Source organism: Engystomops pustulosus, chromosome 4, assembly GCF_040894005.1.
Source record: "Engystomops pustulosus chromosome 4, aEngPut4.maternal, whole genome shotgun sequence".
Classification (NCBI taxonomy): Eukaryota; Metazoa; Chordata; class Amphibia; order Anura; family Leptodactylidae; genus Engystomops; species Engystomops pustulosus.
In genome coordinates this window covers 178,806,761-178,829,438 of record NC_092414.1, presented here as the reverse complement: position 1 = coordinate 178,829,438, position 22,678 = coordinate 178,806,761, and the positions used below count along the sequence as shown (strand labels likewise).

General features: G+C 41.0%; 1 protein-coding gene across 11 annotated transcripts in view; it reads right to left on the bottom strand.

Moving 5' to 3' along the window:
* Positions 1-2,540: 2,540 nt before the first annotated feature.
* PAQR5 (progestin and adipoQ receptor family member 5) overlaps positions 2,541-22,678 on the bottom strand; it is a 34,463-nt gene continuing 14,325 nt past the window's right edge. For 3 of the 11 annotated variants that reach the window (XM_072148746.1, XM_072148751.1, XM_072148747.1), the window contains 8 exons: positions 15,879-16,012; positions 15,666-15,793; positions 12,158-12,363; positions 11,085-11,211; positions 10,334-10,378; positions 8,863-8,959; positions 5,300-5,444; positions 2,541-3,635 (listed from right to left, as the gene is read on the bottom strand). In XM_072148746.1, coding sequence (XP_072004847.1) covers positions 3,394-3,635; positions 5,300-5,444; positions 8,863-8,959; positions 10,334-10,378; positions 11,085-11,211; positions 12,158-12,363; positions 15,666-15,793; positions 15,879-15,929 — 1,041 coding nt within the window. In that variant the 5' untranslated portion in view covers positions 15,930-16,012 and the 3' untranslated portion in view covers positions 2,541-3,393. Of the gene's footprint in view, positions 3,636-5,299; positions 5,445-8,862; positions 8,960-10,333; positions 10,379-11,084; positions 11,212-12,157; positions 12,364-15,665; positions 15,794-15,878; positions 16,013-16,501; positions 16,700-17,008; positions 17,153-18,176; positions 18,237-22,678 lie in introns of those variants that run through there. The other 8 variants (XM_072148752.1, XM_072148756.1, XM_072148754.1 and 5 more) reach the window with 6 other exon arrangements.

The window sequence follows — 22,678 nt, the reverse complement described above, 5'->3', positions numbered from 1 at the left end:
TGCAAATTATGGTGGAAAAAAGGATTTTTGTGCCGCTGTTCGTCCGGCAGAGGGAACGTCCTTGCAGTATATTTCTATATAATGCAGGGGCTCTTGTCCACTGCACTGTGTGTAGTCTGTGGGATCGGGCCACCATACGGAGAGGATACACGGGCTGCACACGCTCATGTGTAACAGCCCTTAGTCAGGGCCGGCGCTATGGGTAGGTAAAGGTGGCAATTGCCCAGGGCCCCCTGAAAGGAGAGAATCTCTTGTTTCAAATGATTCTTGAATTTTGTTTCTAGGTGCTATGGATCCAGAGATATTCAGATTTAAAATGAGAATATCAGGTGCCATTTTTATATATAAAAATCACTCTCAATGGCAGTTCAACAGTTATCTCCATTTTCCTAAAACTTAGAAAACTTAGATTCATATAAAAGAGGAGACTCTCTTCTTTCATGGGAAAAAAGAAGTGAGGTTCTATGTGTCACAGAGCCAGAGATACAGCCCCCTGAAGTGTCTCCCCCCCTCCAGATTCTTAGCCATCAGGCAACAGAGAGCATTTGCTGCACACAGGAGCTGCTGCACCTCACAGATAATGGAAATATTCACTTTATATGTTACTACATTTTGAGAAGGGATAATATCAACTAATATTCATGTTTTTAACCCTTCTCTATGCAGAACTATCTGAGAACACACATTCTCTCTTATTCCCTTCTATTTTGTGATAGTTATTTTTGTTGGGAAAATTGACTGATATGATGAACATTCGATCCTCTTCGCCTAATGTGACTACATATTAACACCGCGACCCAGAACATGTCCATAAAGCTATATGTAACACCAAAACACACACATGTTCTGGAATAAAGTTTTTATTTCACATCATCCTCCATTATTTACACCTATGTTATGACGCTCTCACTCTGATTCTTATGAAGCGCGGAGGGTTCTGTTATTGTGCGGCTAATACATTGGAGACTTTTATTATCTCATTAGCTTGGTTTATGGATATATAGTTATTTATTTGGGTGACCATTGTGTAAGGAACAGACAATGATAGATCTGTGTAAATTGTCTGCAGTTCCCTTTTCTGCATATTTTGGTGAATATACACATGTGGGGGATGTATGATCTCCTCACATCTTGCTGTTTTAGGAAAGTATGTTTTCTTTATATAAGTATCTGGGTTTGTATATATTTTAAAGGAAATTTTGAATGTTAATTGCCAAATGCATCTCCTTGTTGTCTGCTTTCAAAATTCTATAGGTTTTATGGCGCCTTTACTTTTTATTCTGTTTTATTATTATATTTTACAGGTTGTGACTGTCTTAGAATTTGTTGCTGAAAAGCAGATATCTAGTTATTACAGTTTTAGTGATATTATGTGGATTAATTTATGTGAACATATCAATATGGGACATTTGTGAACTCTACACATGTCCATGTATTACATTTAGGAGATGTGAAGGTAAATATTTTCTGTTTGGAACAAATTTTTTGCCATCAAAGTCATATTTTAAATATTGTTTTATAAAATGTTTCAGTTTAAATCAAAATTGTGCCTATGTCTATAAACTCTTTGATGCAATTTTGAAAATGGGGCAAGTGTCTGCTTTCAGAAAATATTGGTCCCTCTCCCCTAATGGGCCTCACAGTCTAATCAACCTACCAGTCATTTTTTTGAGTGTGGGAGGAAACCGGAGGACCTGGAGGAGACCCACGCAGACACAGAGAGAACATACAAAATCTTTTTTCAGATGTTGACCAGCGCTGCAAGGCTGTAATGCTAACCACTGAGCCACCATGCTGCCCATCAATCTCCTATAAAATTCTCCAAAATTACAGTTTGTTTTACCATACTAAAGGGAGCCTCTTACTGACTATGACTGGTCATAAAATAGTTTTATTTTGGGGCCCCACTTTTAGTTTTGCCCAGGGCCCCACTTTGTCTAGAACCGGCTCTGCCCTTAGTGGGAGAACTTGCACAATTGGTGGCCAACTAAATACTTTTTTCCCCCACTGTAGTAGCTCAGGGTAAATCAGTACAAAATTCATACTGCACATGTGATACAGTATTAGTTTCTTCAATTCCTCTTAGCAGAATCCAGATTTTCTGCATTCCCTCTTTAGGTATGATCCCAGTCTCAACCCCTCGAAGGTTCATTTTAGTTACTTTTCTGGAAACTATATTTGTCAAAGATCTGTATTTCCATACGTATATTATAACATATTCAGTTCAATTAAACATAAGAATGGTTGTTGTGCTGCAGGAAGGGAGAAGATACAAAGTAATACAATCTAGTGTTATTTACTGCTTTGGGCCTCATATGTTGCTGGTCTCCAGATCTCATTGCACGTCTTGAATCCTCAGGAGCAAAACATAAAAAAATTCTGGTCCTTTATATATATATTTTTTTCTTCCTAAATGATACCCAATAATGTAAACCAGCAGCAAAACAGGATACAGACTCCAAAACTGCACCTAAATTATTAAAATACAATTCTCTATGTAATATAAAATGATGAGGCACTGTATACATATTTCCTTTTATTGTTTCTCCTTGCAATGAACTTGCTGAACAAAGATCATAAGAAAACACGAACAAGAAAATGAATCCATGTAATAAATAGATTGGTTTAATACAATAAACATTGGTACGTTTCCTTCATTTTACAGATCATACTGTATTTAGAACCAGCAGAAATATTCCGTATCACCTCTCGTGCAGAGACGTGGATGGAAGTGCGTTTATAATGTTGGATAAACAGCATGAAAGACAGGGGAGTCCTCCTTATATTATCTTTACACAGGGTTTAGTGAGATAGAAGACAGGACTGATAGGACCATCAGCTAGGACCACCTCCCACATGGTACAGCACCCTTTGGTTTTGGCGTCTGACGCTGTTATCTTTCGGAAAAACATCCATCTCTGTAGCTTTTCAATGTTCTCTTCTGAGCGATGCACATGACGTGCCGCCAGATTAGTCCAGCATGGAGAAATATTTGAATATGGATTTTCATAGAAATGAAACATGTACTTCCCATTTTTTCCTCTGACAATATGCCAGAAATACAATGGACCCTTTCTAAATGTCTTTCCTTCAGTGCTCTGCAGCATTATGTAGTCCATGGAGTGCGGTACAGCTGCAAGTGATAAGTGTGCAAATAAGCAAAGGTATTGTTAGTGTATTGATGACATATGCTTAGGACACCAACAGTTTGTGGTGCTGGGACGGAGCGCTGTGGATTTCTCTGGGGGATACCATACAATACATTTTTCATTCACATATCTCTACTCTTAATTTCCCGAACCATAAAAGGTTAAGATCTTCAACAAAACCAGATCCTCAAAATGGCATCTTTCTTCAAATCGGACTTAGTTCAGATACTGCATCCAAAGCACCTCAATTTCTTTTCCCTTTTTCCTGTTCTTTTGGCTTCCAGTACAGAGACCATGAGAAAACAGCAATAAGCAGTAAGGAAGTCGCCATCGCTGAAAAAAAGGCTCCCAGGGTACCAGATAGCGTTGGCACAGGGCCATGAGCAAGAAGCCATGTCTTCCTTAGGTTCATGTCCATCATCAGCGCTTCTATCTGGAAATATGTTCCCATGACACCAAATACATGGAAGAGTTGGTGGCTGTGACCTGGGATTGAAGAACAAGGCAACTTCAGAGAGGGCTTTAGTGGATCCCACCATGTTTTGTTAAATCAGTAAATTAACACGGAATATATACGGCAGACCAAGAATATATGCCTTAGGATGACTCTTAAAAGTGGTTGTATGTAATTTGAACGTTATTCCCTAGTAGGAAAAGTATATAAGTACAACCTTTTTATGGACAAGCTGCCAAGCATGTATACATAAAGGAGAAACTATTTTTTGGTAAAACTGATTTTTTTTTCCCCTCCTCCCCAATCGTAAAACTTACTACTAGCTCCAGCAACCTCTGTCTTTGAATTTGCGTTTTGAAGCGCATTACAACAGCTGAGATGAGGTGATTTGTCTAATTACATTAGTGTTAACATTAGCATTTATAAAACGCAGTGTAAACGCGATGTTAACATGTGCGTTAACAATGCATTTACGTTTGCATTTTGTTAATGCATGCTTTGATGTCGCTTTTACACTGTGTTTTGTAAACGCAAACTTTAATGTTGATAGTAATATAATTAGGCAAATCGCATAATCTCAGCTGTCCTAATGCGTTTAACCAAAATGCACCGTGTGACCGCGCCCTTAAAGATAGGATTGAAAGGATTACGGTATTTCAAAATTATATTTGTTATATTGTGATAATCGTGTATGTAAAATCGTTAAACAATTTTTTGATTTGCCACTTTCGGACACATGTACCTTTTCACATTTCTACCTATGGGGCTACGTAGGCACTCTATTTTTGTAGAGCAGGTTGTAATTTGGCATACCATTTTTTGTAGGATTAGATCTTTTGATCACTTTTTACTTTTTTTTGAAGACACAAAGCAGTGGAAAAAAAGGGGCAAAATGTGTTTCGAATTTGTAGATCTTTCTTATATCTCTCATATAAATGTATTTTTTAAAGAAACCCCTCCCCCCGCTCATTTGCCTCATGTGTTTATTTGCCAAAAATGAAAAAAAACTATTAGATGATGTGGTTAAGTTAAATTATAGACAAGGTGAATGGGAACCTTTAGTGCAGAGTAGAAGGGACTAAGAAGTTATGGCACCAGGTCAGCTATTGTAGATATAAAATCCATATACTGTGACAGCCTCTGCTGACTACAATGTATAAGGCAGCCTCCTTAGTGTGGCGTTCTATCAATACTTATAAGTAATTGACCTTTGGGCAAAATATATGCAAATAATCTGCCTTCCAACAGGGGGTGCTAGAGGCATTCATTTTAGAATTAAAAAAACATGCTCAAAATAGTTGTTTTCACTTGCAAAATAATTGTAATTTTAATACTAACCCACCTCACATGTTAGATATATCATGTACACCGATTGATGTTTTCAATGCAAGGATGTTGGAGAGAGAATATTTCAACAGGTCCAATAATTCTCCTCTCCCAACTGAAATAAACACACTAAGCTGTGCCGAGTATACACAGGAGGAATGTCAACTAAATAAGCATTTACCCTACAGCTACCTCCTGTGCATGGTCAGGCTTTTTTGTAAGTTATGGTATGTTTTTCTGTAAGGCAGCCATGGACCTTATAATATCTTCTCATATAATGAAAAATAAAAGGAGGAGGAAGAACACAAAGTTCTATTTTAGGAAAATCCAGGGAGTGTTCAGCGGTAGTAGGATGTGCCTGTATACTCACCCACATAATCAAATCGCCCTGGGGCGAGTCTCTCTGGAAGATGTGTAGCAAAGAGAAAACCAGTAAGGAAGGCAAAGATGGAGTGCCAGATGTGCATGGTGATGGTGGCGTTGTGGGTGCAGTCATTGCCCGAGCAGAAGAATACCTACATGCACACAGACAAGACAGAAGGAAAATCCAGGAGTAACAATGGGGAAGTCAAAATCTGAAACAGCATTTTTGAAATTAGTTACTTTGTTTTTAGAAGATACAAAGAAGAATCTTATGTGTATGTTTACAAGCAGAAGTATCTTATGTGTGTATACACAAGCAGTCATGTAGACCTGATCAAGGCTGACTAAACCTGATTTTGACCGGATCAGCAATGATGGTGTCTACCAGCATGTACCATATCTGCAGTTCTTAAAAGGGGAAAAAAAAAGTGTTGGATTGCTTAAAGGAAATCTACAATCAAAATCAAGGCAGGCAGTGTGACTGTGGTAATCCCCTTATATTTGTTATACATGGCCTCCTTCCTTCTAAAATCAACTTTTTAAATTATGCCAATTTAAGAGTTCTGGAGGGAGTTACCATGGTCCCTTCTTGCTAAAGATTTCCAAGTTGTTACACTCCCTTCCCCTTTTTTAAAATAATGTTTAAGATCCTGAAAGGGCTTCATAGACTGTTACACTGTTTCCCCCTCTGCTCCCACAACACTTCACCCCTCCTCCTGCACAGGGGGAAGGGGGCTCTGGTAACACTTCAGGTTCAATAACATAATTTTAAATGTTCATTTTAGAAGGAAGGAGGCCATGGATAACAAATATAAGAAGATTTCCACAGTCACAGTGCCTGGATCTATGAGCAAGTCCCTGGTTTATCATGATTTTCATGGTAGATTTCCTTTAACCCCTTAGCGCTCTGCGCCGTAGCTGTACTGCGCTGAGTCCCGCGAATAGCGCTCAGCGCAGTACAGCTACTGCGCAGAGACGATGCCGGTTCAGCGCTGTATAGCAGCCGAACCGGCATCGTTAGCCGCGGGATTTCAACGGTAATCTACCGTTGACATCCCCGGCTATCACCCGCGGTCGGAGTGGGCTCCGATCGCGGGTGTTTAACCCGTTAAATGCCGCGGTCAACGCGACCGCGGCATTTAACATGCCTTCTGGGGGTCTTTACCCCACGATCGGCCCCCCCGCACCGTTTTCGGGGGGGCCGATCGCTGTTTTGGCTCCTCTGGGGTCCGATCGGGACCCCAGAGAAGCCTGGAGGGTTTACCTTTAAGATGGCGTCTGTGACGTCATCTTAAAGGCAAAGTGTCAGCCTATGCATCTGCATAGGCTGGCACTGATAATACCCTGCAATACATTAGTATTGCAGAGTATTATCAAGAACAAGCAATCAGATGATTGCTTGTTCATATCCCATGGTGGATCATGAAAAAAAATGTAAAAAATAATGTTTTTCAATAAAAAATTACTTTATAAATCACTAAAAATGCCCATAAGCCCCAAAACATATAAAGAGACATATAACGCTCAAAAAAGTCTAAATCATAACACAAACCCCACATATATAGTATCACCGCGTCCGTAACAATCCATAGAATAAAACTAAATAACTATTGAACCCATATGATGAACGCCGTAAAAAAAAAACGTCAAAAACCCGCCAAAAATTATGATTTTTACCTATTATATCCCACTAAAAATGCAATAAAAAGTGATCAACAAAACATATGTACTCCAGAATGATATTGTTGCAAAGAACAACATGTCCCGCAAAAAACAAGCCATCAACCAGCTCTGTAGCCAAAAACGTAACAATGTTATGCCACTTGGAAGACGGCGATGCAAAAATGATAGATTTTTCCCCACATTAGGGTTTTATTTGGCAAATTTAGTAAAACATAAGAAAAAAATATTCATGTCTGGTATCCCCGTAATCGTATCGACCCATAGAATAAAGATAACAGGATTATTAGGATATATGGTGAACACGGAAAAAAAAAAAAATAAAAAATCCAGTACAGAATTGATGCTTTTCTACTCATGACCTCAAAAAAAGTTCCAAAATTTTCAACAATAGGTGATACCAACCCCAAAATGGTAACACTGGAAAAAGCATCTCGTCCCGCAAAAAAAATGCCGTCACATGGCCCAAATAACGGAAAAGCGAAAATTTTATAGCCTTCAAAAGGGGGCAACCAGAAAACTAAAATCCTGGCAGCTGCAGGGTGCTCCTTCCCTTCTGCGCCTCGCTGTGCGCCCATAACACAAGTAACGGCCCCGTGTGGGGGGTCGCTGCACTCAGGAGAAATTGTAGAACAAATTTTATGGTGAGTTTTCTCTTTTTCTCTTTTGGAAATGTGTAAATTTTAGGGCTAAATGAACGTATAAACGACAAAATTTGATAAATTTGAAATTTCTAAATTTCACCGCCATTTTGATTCAATTACTATGAAGATCTCAAGGGGTTAATAATCTTTGTAAATGCTGTTTCTGATAGTTTGAGGGGTGCAGATTTGAAAATGGGTTGGTTATATAGGGGGTTTTGTTGCTAAATATGTAAAATTTGATTTCAAACAGTATTTATCCCCAAAATAGTCAATTCCGAAAATACGGAAAATCGCTATTCGATTTGTAGGCCGCGTGACGTCAAAATAAATTATCCAAACATTTCAAAAATTATGAAAATGTAAAGTAGACAAATGGGAAATGTTATTCTGCAAGTTATTTAGGTGGTAAATCTATCTGCCTGAAAACACGGTGATTTTGAATTTCGAAAATGGCAAATTTTTCTAAAAATTCATCATTTTTTCCCTTTTTTTGTAAATAAACGCAAAACTTATCAGCCAAAATTTACCACTAAAATGAAGTACAACATGTGGGGAAAAAACAATCTCAGAATCGCTTTGATAAGTAACAGCGTTCAAAAGTTATTACCACAGAAAGAGACACTGGTCAAATTTCAAAAAAAAGTTGCGAGCCTTAACCTGCAAACAGGCTGCGTCCTTAAGGGGTTAACATCTCATAAAAAAAATATATGTTATAGACCAATGCCCATTGAAGGGGTTTTCCCATGAATACAAGTTCTCCGTGGATAGGGCCTAACTTGCTGATCAGTGGGGGTCTCAGTACTGGGACCCCTGCAAATCATCAAAACAAGGGGTCCGACCAACCCCTCGTCGCTCCATGAGAATAATGGAGCAGACGGCCGTGCATGACCATTCTGCACCATTAATCTCTATGGAGCTGACGGAGATTGCAGAGCTTGGCGCTCATCATGGAGTCTTTGTGGGAAAACCCCATGATGAGACAAGGCAACTGTCTATATCACAGATGACCTTTGTTATAGGAAAGTGTAAGCCCTTAGATTTCCTGGAGTAAAGGACACCGCAAAAAAAACAAACAAACAAAAAAAAAACCCAAATCCATCAAATACATCCATACTCTGCTGTATATCAAATGCTAAGCACATGAATGTTCTCAGTCATTCTTTTGCTATAATTTGATACTTATGAATTCATCCAACTTGTTTATTGATATCATAACATCCCCTCCCAGTGTCCTCCCAAGTCTCACCCGATAAAACACTGGAATGCTGTCAAACAGGTAGGGATAGGCAAAGGCCGTCACCCGCAACACCTTGCTGAGCCGCGGACGAGCCTCCTCTGGAAACCTGATAAAACACAGAACGAAGTGCACCTTTAGGGTTGTGCACTTGTGCAATTCAAAATCTGTGTGCACCCTCACACCCCTCTCCTCCAGCTGTATACTGGGATACACACACAAGAGTATCAGAATTAAATGTATAGGATTAACCCCAATTTCTGGACATGCACCCCTACGTAAAGACATCTTAAAGTACACCTGTCAATGACACATGAACCAGATAACAGGCCAGATGACGGCTGGATACAAAAGAAGGATTGGGCCTCATTATGTTAAGACAATATTTGTCTGCATGGTAACAATCACATAGATATGTTTGTAGAAGCAGGGGAGTAACTAGGAGAGGTAGGGCCCCATAGCATGCTGTCCCACTTAAAAAATATACATATTTGTCTACTAACACGTGAGTTACAATCACACACATTTATATACATACACAGAGATCTTACCTCATGCACACATTTAGACACTTATACACACACAGAGCCACAAATGAATGTACAGTATATATATATATATATATATATATATATACACACACACACACACACACACACCCTACATCTTATACACAAAGCATTTACAGCATACACACATCACATATATGTTATATACATATTATACTGTACAATGTGCAGCATAATATGTATATGTCAGGTTAAATGATGGGGACCCCTGACACTGTGGGCCCCATAGCAGCTGCTATGGCTGCTACCACTGTAGTCACGCTCCTATGTAGAAGAGCTGAAAAAGATTTGTTAATTTAAAAGACATCTATCATCAGATAACCTGATGGTAGATGTTTATGCTCACCTCCCCGTCCCATCTCAAACGGAAATTAGCTTCTCTTGTTCATATTTTAGATTGGCTCTCCCTCTGGCAATGACGTCACAGAGCATGAGGCGTTCAATAGAGCACCTCAGGCTCATTTGCATAGGTTATAAAGCTCTATTTCTACAAAACCCGAGCATTCTAACATATGACAAAAGAAGTTTATTGCCATTCGGGATGGGACGGGGAGGAGAGTATAAACCTCTACCATCATGTTACCTGATGTTAGATTTCCTTTAAGTGGCTTCAGATTCCCTTTGAATTAAGATTTCAATAGGAAATTTTTTTGTGTGTCCTGTAAAACCAGAAATATATGTATACATGACAGGTGCACTTTAACACTTGCCCATTCCTTAAAAATGTGACATTTTCGGGCTGGGTTCACAAGAAGTTTTTTTTTTTCTTTTTAAACCCAGCTTAGAGCGCTCTGGAATCATTTTCTGTGAAACATTGCACCTCAACTGATTTGCCCCAGATTTTTTTTATTCTCAAACTTGATTTCAGGCAGAAGGTAAGAGGTGATGATAACCACTTCATGTCTAATATTTACCTCTCTATCTGGTGCTGGTTATAATGCAGAATAGGAAGACCCAGCCTGTTGGCGATAGTTGAACAGGTAAGTCTTAAGAAAGCGGTGCAGACCTTGTAATGATGCAAGAACTGGACATTCTAAATGACAGTATGACATTCTGTGGGATTTGGATACTAATCACATGAACTACACAGCTTCTGTATGATGTGTAGTTTTTCCACATGGAAATTCTGCACTTATTATGCAATGTATGTGGGTACCCTTTCAGTGTGGCAGAGGACTAAAGCGGGCTTTGGCTGTAGAGACACAGAAATCAGTGTGCTTCAAGGTAGCTGCTCAGTTGAGGATCGGATCTGTAAGTAGTAGCAGTCACACCCCATGACACGCCTAATCTCAAACGGTTACTTTATAGACAATAAAGGTAAATTAGTAGCAGGGTGGGAGACTGTAAAACATACACATCTAAGAAAACATGACCTATAGTCCAAGCTTTTCTAGGACAAAGATTGAGTTAGCAGGACTACAGGACAAGTTCATTGATGGATACTTATTACCCAGCCATGCAAACTTCCTAGTGGAGAAGATTATATTAATTCTATCTTGAATTCTATTTTAATTTCTGTTGTTAATCAGTTTCTTTTGATGCTGTATAAGAATATGTAACACATTTGGGCCTGAATACTTAAAAGAATATATTCTCTATATCTTCTATTGTCACACTTACTACTTTCCTACCCACCTATAGGCTGTGTGTCCAGTGTAAACATACCTGGAGTAACAGGACATTCCAGTGCTGATTATTGTATTGAAGACCGCCCAGGATACAAACCATAGGTGGAAGGTGCTGTTCACCCATCGATCAGGGAAGATGTATGCTGAGTAGGCAATGGCTGACCCTGAAATCAGAAACCAAAACTTAGCGCACAAACGGAAGTTGAAGCGAGAGCCCTGGAGCAATACACTGACTAGACAAGAAGAGATCTATAGATACAGTCATTATAATACTGGTGAAACTTAGCTTTACACATTAGGCTAGTGTCATAAAAATATCATGGAAAGATCTAGTCTGTACAAGACCATATTGGGTTTTAAAAGGGGTTGTTCCAGAGTTTTAGGAGTTGCAACAAGGTGGCCAAGCTCCTGAATTGAAGTGGACAACCCCTTTAACATACTTGTTGTTTTGTTTTTATGGGATATAGGCCACTTATGGAGCTTATATCTCTTTACTTGCAGGAGTAAGAATACAGGCTCTATTGAACCAAGCATGCATGTAAATGGGGAGGATAGGAGGCCAAGCATGCATGTAATGGAGAGGATAGGAGGCCAAGCATGCATTGGTATAGGGAGGTTGCGAGGATAGATGTTGGTCAACCAAGTGCTCAGTTATCATAAGTGGTAAAATTATTCCACTATATTTTATAATCTACACCCTCAATTCATGTGACATAGGTGCATCAACAAAAATTGGGATATAAAACACTAGGGCCAGTATTATATAACAACACATAATGAATACCAAGAGATTATAGGTGGCCAATAGGCAGGATTATGGGATATAGTTAATTGCTGATGTCTAGTAGACTACCCATAAAGTAGTAGAAGAAACATAAGCTAACAAGAACACACAATGCATACTAATCCACAGTATATAACCTCTGTCTATTGTTATTATCACAGGAGTTGGAAAAGCAATTTAGTTTGAGCCCTTTGTATGCTTCTCTTGGCATCGTCTACTTTCACACCCTTAACTTTCCAATAAAATTTGTGGGAAAGGTGTTAGCTGAAGAGCATTCTTGAACCTCTTCTAGTAGATAATGTGAAATATGTAAACTATTTCCCTACCCAGACTGTACATGCTCAATGCTCCATAGTCCAGGAAGAAGCAAATGTGGCGAGCTTGGGTGGACATGACGCTGAATGTATGAGCACAGGTGGACATCAGGGGATAGATGCAGCAGGACAGGAGGTAGACAAATAATGGCCATAAATACGGATCATGGTAGGAACCAGGAGAAGAGAGTAGTGCTAGCAGACGCCATAGAAAATACCTGTAGAGACAGAGAACACTTTAAGCATTATGTAATCAGTTTGGTATGTATGAATGTCACATACCTGGTGATATACTTGTGGTCTGGGCCATGTAGGGCTAGGGCTGAATCTACTTTTATACAAAAAGTTACGCACTGCAGAACAATCCTGTTTTTAGCTTCACTGGTGCACAAAAGCAGCTTACAGTATACAGGCAGTCCCCCTACTTAAGAACACCCAACTTACAGACGGCCCCTAGTTACAAACTGACCTCTGGATGTTGGTAATTTACTGTACTTAAGCCCTAGGTTACAATCAACAGCTATAACAATTATCAAAGGTGTCTGTAATTAAGCTTTATTGTTAATCCTGACAGTTCTGACTTACATACAAATTCAACTTAAGAACAAACCTACAGACTCTATTTTGTATGTAACCCTGTACTTAAATATTTCAGTTTCAGCAAATATTGTTTGTGTGATGAAAAAGCTATACAATTCTCCAATATACTTTCTGTATCAACTCCTTACTGTTTTCTAGGTCTCTGCTTGCTTTCATTCTATAGGAAGCTTCATTGTTTAATCCTTATGGATAATAACCCATGGCCATGGGTGCACGGCTCGTTAGATCACAGAGAGTAATCAGAGCCAAGCACTTGTATGACATCACATGACCACGGACAGAGTATATCCAATGGAGGGTAACAATGAAACAAGAAAACAGAATGACAACAAGCAGAGATCTTGAAATCAAAGAGGAATTGATAAAAAAAAAGTATATTGGAAAAATGTATAACTTTTCATTATTCAAACAATACTATTTATTTGTGCAGTGGTAACATCCCTTTAACTCTGAATGGCTACATGCAAGGCTCATGCCAAGTAAAGTCTTCAAGAAGCAGGGGCAAAAGCTTCCAAAGCTGGCTAAGGATTTACTGTAGTTCATTTTTAATTTAAAAGCATATTCAAAATCATTGCAAATAGGCGGCATCACTATATATTTAGTAAATATAGGGGTGCAGAGGTTGTTGTTTCACAAGGGCACTGGAGTCTATAGTGGCTCAAATGAGTAGACCAGTCCTACAAATGACCCAAAGGGGTTGTACCAAATTAGCAAGGTATTCACTAGTCACAAGATCCCTTATCTGGATCAGTAGGGGTCCAACAGCTGGAACCTGAGCACTCTAGAGCTTTGCTGGGGCTCCAACTCTTGTGATTGTTGGGGACCCAATAGTCAGGTCTATAAGCTTGTTATCTTGTGAATGGAAGATAATGAAGACTGAAAACTTAAACTATGGCCTGAGGGGTGACAATTTTAGGAAAATTGGGTTGCACTTGCTGGATGATTTGCATATTCCTACGTAGCTTCATCTCTTATGTCTCCACATTGCTTTTAACAGCATTAGTGCAAAGCATACCTTAGTGTAGTGGCACACAGAGACCTCCCTGTGGGCACCTAGTTTGGTTGCCCAGAACACAGTTCTTCAAACATGTCTCAAGGTATCCTCCCCTAGTCCAGGCCGCCCAGGATGTTTCATGCTCAGCGTTATTTTAAAGTGACACATACTTGGCTGCTGTGGACTACAGGAGGAATGAGGAAGAGTGGACAGAGTGGTATTATCTTTGGAGCCCTTGCTCTGGGCCACCGATTTCGCCTGTTCAGGAGACCCTGAAAAGGAGGTCATCAGAACTTCTCCTTCTTTCTACTGTATTGGTGTCCGTAGGATGTTGATACGATTGAAAACTGTGGCTGAGTAGTTAGCAATAAATTACTGCTATGTTGGCACTATGTGATAAATATGTGGGTTTTGGATGTATTCAGTCTCTTAAAGGTTCATCTTCATTGCATTAGCTGTGCACTCTAGCACGGTGCCTGAGGCGGCGGGGTGCGGACGCATGGTGCCGGCAGGGAGAATGGTGTTGAACGCACGGTGCCGCCCCCTTGACAAGCAGGAGGCGCGCCGCCTGAGGCGAGATGCTCAACTCACCTAATGGCAGGTGCTCCCCTGTATAGCAGAGATCCAAGGGTTACTATTTTGAAGTATTACCAAGAATTCCCATTAGCATTATGCATCAGAAATATTGTACAATAAACATGGCAGACCACAAGCCGAAGTAGTTCTCAGGGGCTTCAAATTTGGCTTTTCAGTTCCCCATGAAAAACACCTTATATTGTAAGATTGATTTAAGCAAGTCATGTACATTGATATATTATGTACTTAGGTCTCAAGCCAAAATACTAAAGATTCCCGGCTTTTGCATAATTATTATAATTATTCTGCAATAAATATTAAGGTAGAGGATGATGCTATTGAGATGTAGATCATTGAAGAAATACATTCCTAGATATTCAATGTATTAATCATTGAAAGACACTTACAGATGGAAAAGGAGAACTGTCAGAGGAGAAAGTGATCTCCAGTGTTTGGATAGATATGAAGAACTCAGCAAAGAGCAGAATTTAGCATAGAAGAAAGGTGAAGGCTCTGAAACAGATTAATGCAGTATAGTTAGAGGGATTAAAGAGGTTGTACAAAGTTTGAGTGTTATCCATTATTCTGTGTATTGGGGATTATAATCTAACAGTCAGACCCCCACCGATCACAAAAATGGGGGTACCTTTCTTTTAATTGATAGAGTGGCAGATGGATCATGTGTCTTGTCACTCCTTTCAATACTATAAGAGTGTATGTGCACCCGGCTATCTCCAGCATTCACATAGACAGTGAATATGTGTGACAGAGATAACTGTGCCCCAGCAGTTTCCAACACTCATAGGGGCACATTTACTTACCCATCCTGACGCGTTCCCCGAAAGTGCATTGTCCGACTGGAATGCACTCCGCCGCGTTTCACTACGATCATGGGCCCAATATCCTGCATGTGTTGCTTCCCCGCTCAGGTCCGCCGGAGTTCACAATTTGAAAGTTAAATCAGAATCAGTCAGATCGCCCGACGGCTCTCCCCACAATTTCTGGCATGAAAGCCATCGCAGCTGTGCCACAATCTGATCGCGTGCGACACGATCCCCAGTTAAATACCTGCCACGCAAGACCCGAAAACATCCGAAAATCCAATGAAAGTGTGGCCGTGGTCCCTAAGTAAATAATCCCCGTAGTATTGAATAGAGCAGTAAGGTGCATGATTAACCTGCTGCTTCATCAATTACTGAGAACAGATCCCCATTCTTGTGATAGGAGGGGGAGGGGGGGGGGCCCAGTAGTTGGCCTCTCACAGAATAGGGGATAACAGTCAAACTTGGTACAACCTCTTTAGATCAAGAAATAATAGTATTACAATTTTGTAATTATGTATAATCTTACCATGTAGGTATAAAATGGGTCCAAATATTCAGGGTCTCATTAGTTAGTTGGAAGAGACTAAGGACACAAGCTGTGGCGGAACACGTTGGGGAACGATATCCACAAATAATACTGTCTTCATGAAATACCTGAGATGAAAACATAAAAGAATAAAATATAAAAAAAAGGATACGGTATATGTTCTGATGTGTAACCAGTTTCACCAGAACTCACCTTGGGCACCTGGTGGACATTGAGCAGTCTAGGCAGCTTCCAGCTTAGCATGGCAGCAGATCTAGATGGACCCTTTCCTGGTCCCTGGTCTTTCTCCGTTCCTGGAAATGAATCCGTCTAGTATTCTGGTAACACTATTATGACAAATATGTAGCAAATATGCATCATTAAGCAGCTGACAGTCTGTTGTCCTTAGGCACTAAATACAGAGCCAGGCAAGATCTGTTCTTCCAGACCCCCTTACACATGTGATCATGTCAATATTGGATGTCACCCTACGGGGTTGAAGTTATGAGTACAGGTCATGGTCGTTGCTTCGAGACATGGTGATAGTGTGCTCTCATTACAAAAGAATTCATGGGAAGATTTATCAAACTGTCTAAAAGAAAAACTGTCTTTGTTACCCATAGCAACCAATCGCTGCACAACTTTCCTGTAACTAGAAATGAAAGCTGCCCTGTGATTGGTTGCATGAGCAACAAAGACCGTTTTTCTTTAAGAAAGTTTTGTAAAACTTCTTTGGTACATTGTGTTCTGAGAATCTATTCACTCTCTACACAAGGATTTAATTAAATTCTGTTATGAAGTTAAAAGCTACATTTTTCTTTAGAAAATGGCCTTACCTTTCATTGCACCCTAATGCTCCTCTAATCCCCCAGTGCACTCTGTGCCAGGCGCCTTCTTTATGAATGGGGAGCGCACGGCGCTCCTGAAGGTTTTATTGCTACAGTTAAAGGTGTTCCTTCATTCCTGTCATATTAATGTGTGTCTAAGAGCTATTGTTTGTAATCCAATGTCATGTCCTTAGAGGATGTAAATCAGGAGAAACATTTCATGGATTAATAAGTAACTTGGAGAGGATGGGCTAGTTAACGTGTAATCTGGGACGCAGGTCCCACACTAGATCCATATGTACCAGCATATACCAGGCAGCTTACGTGCAGAATCAAACATCGCTTGGTGAGGGCACCTGACCCACAACGCTAGTAAGCCTTTGCCATACACATGTGAGCCCAATTCCTATGCACACAGCAACATCAGTCCTGTAAAGTTGGAACGTCCTGACACACAGTACAATACGCCGTCATATGCCGGATAGCAGGTTGTACAAAGTCTAAGCTCCCACTCACCTGGGGGATGCCAGCCAGACACCGGCTTGGATCTGCTCCCGAATCTGCAATTTACTCCACTCACTCCCTTTTGTCAAGAGTTCTGTCAGTGTCTGTACCTTTTCCCTCCTCTTCTGGCATTCTCACTCCTCCTCAAAGGCTTTGAATTCTGCATTGCCCCAAACACTTAAGACTTGTCAGACTGGTTTGTAGGGAGACCAAACCTGACTCAGTGGCCCATGGTGACAAGACTGTGTGACACTCCGTACACAAGAAAGTAAATACTTATATTTACATCAAGAAATTATGTAAAAATATGTGATATTTAGATTAGGAATGAAAGAAAATTCTACAATCCATCATGATAAACCAAGGACACTTACTCATAGATCCAGGCACTGTGACTGGGGTAATCTACTTATATTTATTATCCAAGGCCTCATTCTTCTAAAAATCAGCTTTTAAAATTATTCTAATGAGCCAGAAGGGCTTGGGGGGTGTTACTAGAGCCCCTCGCTGTAGGTTTACATAATATACTATACTATACTGTGATATTCTTAGTGAAGATTATGTACTATATTCCAGGATATTGGTGGGGCATGTAGATGTAACCAAAGTAAGGCATGTGTTTGTAGTTATATACATTGTCGCTTTAAAGAACATTTCAAAATGGTTCCTACACCAATCATAGTCTTTTATAGGAATATGCAAATCTGTGGGGGTCCCACACTCACAGATCTTGAAAAACATGTCCCGGAGTACCCTCCCCCCCCCCCAACCACAAATGGAGCAAAAGATCGGACACGTGTGCTGCCATTGCAGTCACCGTTTGTAGAAATGATGGAGATAGCTGAGCTCAGTGCTCGGTGATCACCATCTGCGTCATAGAAATGAATAGAGCAGGAGGGCAGAAGTGCAAGAAGTTGCTCTGTTCATTTGCAACAGACCCCCATCCTTGTGATCAGATGGGTTTCCAGCAGTTAGACCCTTACCAATCACTTGAGTGCCTGGACAACCCCTTTAAAATATCCACTGCAGAATGTACCTCCCTGACCTTAGACAGACAAGTTCTCCCCTACCTATTACTATAAGATAAACAACTAAAATACATGATCCTGCCCTGAGGATCCCCCACTCCCTGACCAGATGTCTAGTAACAATAATCCCGCCAATCCCTGGGTCATCTCACCTATAAGTATACGGATAGCAGGTCATCAGCCTTCAACTTTGTTCACAAAGAAGATCCATTCTGAATTTAGTAGAAAAACGTGTTTTATGTGTATCAGGATTGTGAGCTAATATCCTCCCAGGAACAATAGACTTATTAACACTTTAAAGACTTGGCAAACATCCTGAACATGTTGAGGCAGAAATAATACTGTGTATTAGACCTGTTACCTGGTAACACTAATTCTACCAAATATTTTACTATCTCATTAAACAAAACTACAAGTGATCCTTGGCGCAGGAAACTGTTTCCCACTTGGACACATTCACACGCGAGGAATTTGTTGCAGATTTTAAAAGTATATAAAAAGGCTTGCAGCAGGAAATCAGATTTTCTTTAATTTAATTATTAATTAATGAAATCTTAATTAATATTAATTTCGTTAATATCATGAAATATACGCGTTAGCTACTGATAAGTAGTGGTGATCCTTCCATAGCAAGATCTCCACGGGGGCTGACAGTAGTAGGGGCAGATGTGCACCAGGATAGGTTGCAGCCTAGCCATGGGTGTCACAGTAACGCAATCCTGGTTTAGGCCTCTTCCACACCCATAAGGGCCAAACGGGTGAAGAAGAAGGGGTCACTAGGTAATAAGGTTCTCTCTGGGGAATGTAATGCTCATGTATTGGGTCCGAGCTGATGGTACAGGGGAGGCCCATTGTATGGCTTAGCCAGAGACATGGAACAAAGATGGTGCAAAACTCCCAGTTCCTTTATTGCAGAACTGCAGGGCAGCAGCATTAACAGGCTGTGCAACTTTCCATGCTGATGGTGTGCAGTTGGTGTCACCCAATGGCTGGTTAAAGTGCAAGATAAGCTTCTTCTGATGCAGGCTCAGGAACTGGTCATTAGCCCTGAAGCAATGGCCTACAGGACTGGGCAAACCTTCTTGTGGTTGTATCAGCAGTGCTCAATTCTCTCTGAAAACTGAAGGCCCCAGCACCCAAGGTAAACACTACATTTATAGACTTTAGGACTCCAACCAATAGGACACCCTGCATCTCACCAGGTGATAACAATGTAAACAGAACTAAAATATGCATTCTAAATACATTGTACATTATGGATTTACTTAAAACCACTGGGGTGCTCTTGTCATAAACGCATCGGGGGCACATTTACTTGCCTGTCCCGTTGACGCTGCCTATCCGGAATGTCCGATGAGGATTCGGGTCTGCCGCGGTTCACTAAGATCGTGCATCCAATTTCCTGCATGTTTCGCTTCCCCCGCTGATGTCCGCTGGAGTTCACCTTCTCCTTCCCGGTGCATGCGAGTGCTTGATCTTGCGACACAATTTGGTTTTTAAATTCCACCGTTTGTCCGAATTAGTCGGGTTGTTCGACATCTACACCCCCCGATTTGTGTCGCATGCAAGCCGGCGCCGATGCGCCAAAAACCCGGGGCAATTCAGAACAAATCTGAAATAAATTGCGAAACCTGACGAAAATTCTGCGTTCGGACCCTAAGTAAATGTGCCCCATTCAGTCTAAATAGGAGGAAGTCTAGAGATTATATAGAAAAGCTGGGATGTACTTCCTAGACAACTGTCTCCCCAAGTTACAGATCAATGTAGGTCGATCATGCCTGCAGTGTCCACTCCAACAAGCTCACCAAAAATGGAATTTAGTAATGGTAAAACAGCACAACAACATTGCTGTTGTGATTTGAAGATGAGATATAAGATTCAATGTGAGAATGGCTGGAAGATACAGGGATTGTATTCAGCAAGTTCTCTGCACTTTTCCTGGACCAGTTGTCAAAATATCTACTGGTTTGCAGAACTAGTCTAAAAGGGGGTTAGAACTTTGGATCCCTCCTTTGGTGAGTCATGGGAGATTTAACTTAGGCTTTTTCATTTAAATGTGGGGCATTATTAGAGTGGGTATTTAGGCATTAAAATTACAATGAGGGGGATACATCTTTAAACGGTGCACTGATAGGGGTTATAGAGACCACAATGGGGGTCAAGCTGGAATTAAAAGGGGCATAAGAGAGCATTATATGAGACACTGAGGGAACAAGGAGAAATTATAGTGGGCACTGTGGGGAGGTTTAAGCGCTCAATGTACCTATGGAACCTCTGGATTACTCATCAAATATCCCCCACCCAATACAATATGAAGGCGCTCAACCAGTTTTTTTTTTAGCACTTTGTTAAATTGGCAAATTATCTTCTTGCCCTGAAGAGTAAAAGGAATATTGAACAGGCTCAACAATTGCCAGTTCCCTGTCGGGAATTTATGTTGCCCTAAAGAGGAGGCAGATGTCACCTCCTTCTAAGGCCTCATGAACACAAACTTTGCTTTTCACTGTGCGCTTGTCATTGTTTCAGTAGTTGGCACACATGCCCATGTATTTCAATGGTCTCACACATATGGCCATATATTCCAACAGAAAACTGGCTAAGCCAAAATTAAAATCTATAAATTGTGATTATAAGCTATAAATAAATATGTATCATGGACAAGTTTTAGTAAAAGCACCAGGGAGTACCTACATCCTCTAAAAATGTGCACATCCCTCCTATTCACAAAAGCAAGAGGCTAAACCAAATGGATACATTGGGGGATATTTATCATACGCTGGCGCTCATGCCCCGCCGCTGCAAATTCGCAGCCCGATACATGAAGAGGCTTCTGCCTCTTCATGTATCGGGCTGCCAGCTGCGCAGCGTTTATCCTACGCCAGGCCCTGCCTGGCGTAGAAAAAAACGCAACCGGCGACTTTTCACGTATGAAAAGTCGCCGGCAGCAGCGAGTGCGCAGGCGCGGGGACAGTAACGTCCGGCCCCGTCCCACTCCCACTCCCACTCCCGTCCGGCCGCACCCCCCCTTCACGCCCCTTCACGCCCCACTGGCGTGAAGGTGGCGGATTGGGGAAAATAATCGCAAAAGTTAGCAATAAGCTAGCATTTGCGATTAATTCAGGGCCTCTGCGCCAGTGGCGGTGCGCAGAGGTCCTGATAAATATGCCCCATTGGTTGTAAGTTTATTAGTGCATATTATTCATAAAACACAATACATAATGGTTAAAACACAAATGTAGCATGTCCTACTCCCGCCCAAGTTTGTGGCTCAGTGAGGCTTTTTCCACTGTGCAAAACCAGTGACATGCGGGCCACAAATAATGGACCACGGGTCATCTATTAGCGGTTCGGGATTGCACAGGTTGGCGTGCAGGTAGTACAAGATAGATTTCCTTGCCACTCTAGTACAATTGGCTATTTCACAGGACTTCCTGTCTCCTCAAGTTGAGATTTGAAGAGACACTGAGCTGTGAGTCAAAAGAAGGAGGTGGGGCTCACTGGCAGCCTGTAGAAAACATGACTCTTCTCTTCAGAAGTTGACTCATCTCTACACATTTGCATATCAGAAAAATGTCTGTAATTGAGGTACAGTGCTTCAGTGGCAAATAATTTTATGTGATATGGGAAAGGCATTTAACCCTTTACCCAGCAGGTTTTACTGGTCTGAGGGGCAAACATATATACCGATATATATCTTCATGATCTGCCTATTTATATTGTGGGGCTGTAGTATACCCTTCCAGATTCTTTACCAAAGGTGGTTTATGCTTGTTATATTGTAAAAACAGAGTAGAAATGACACTGTATACACCTGTCACAGGACTTGTACATGAAACCTGTGACTGCTCGTGTTTCACACCTTAGGCAGTAAAACAGATTCATCCATGCATATCATCACAAACCTAGAACTACCTGCACGCCAACAAGACATCTATGCGCTGTGAAAAACAGAGATGTTTTCTTCTGATTTTCATGGCTGCTTTGCTTCAGTCTGACAGAATCTGTATTTCAGGGTTCCTTATACACTCACCGGCCACTTTATTAGGTACACCTGTCCAACTGCTCGTTAACACTTAATTTCTAATAAGCCAATCACATGGCGGCAACTCAGTGCATTTAGGCATGTAGACATGGTCAAGACAATCTCCTGCAGTTCAAACCGAGCATCAGTATGGGGAAGAAAGGTGATTTGAGTGCCTTTGAACGTGGCATGGTTGTTGGTGCCAGAAGGGCTGGTCTGAGTATTTCAGAAACTGCTGATCTACTGGGATTTTCACGCACAAACATCTCTAGGGTTTACAGAGAATAGTCTGAAAAAGAAAAAACATCCAGTGAGCGGCAGTTCTGTGGGCGGAAATGCCTTGTTGATGCCAGAGGAGAATGGGCAGACTGGTTCGAGCTGATAGAAAGACAACAGTGACTCAAATCGCCACCCGTTACAACCAAGGTAGGCAGAAGAGCATCTCTGAACGCACAGTACATCGAACTTTGAGGCAGATGGGCTACAGCAGCAGAAGAGCACATCGGGTGCCACTCCTTTCAGCTAAGAACAGGAAACTGAGGCTACAATTTGCACAAGCTCATCGAAATTGGACAGTAGAAGATTGGAAAAACGTTGCCTGGTCTGATGAGTCTCGATTTCTGCTGCGACATT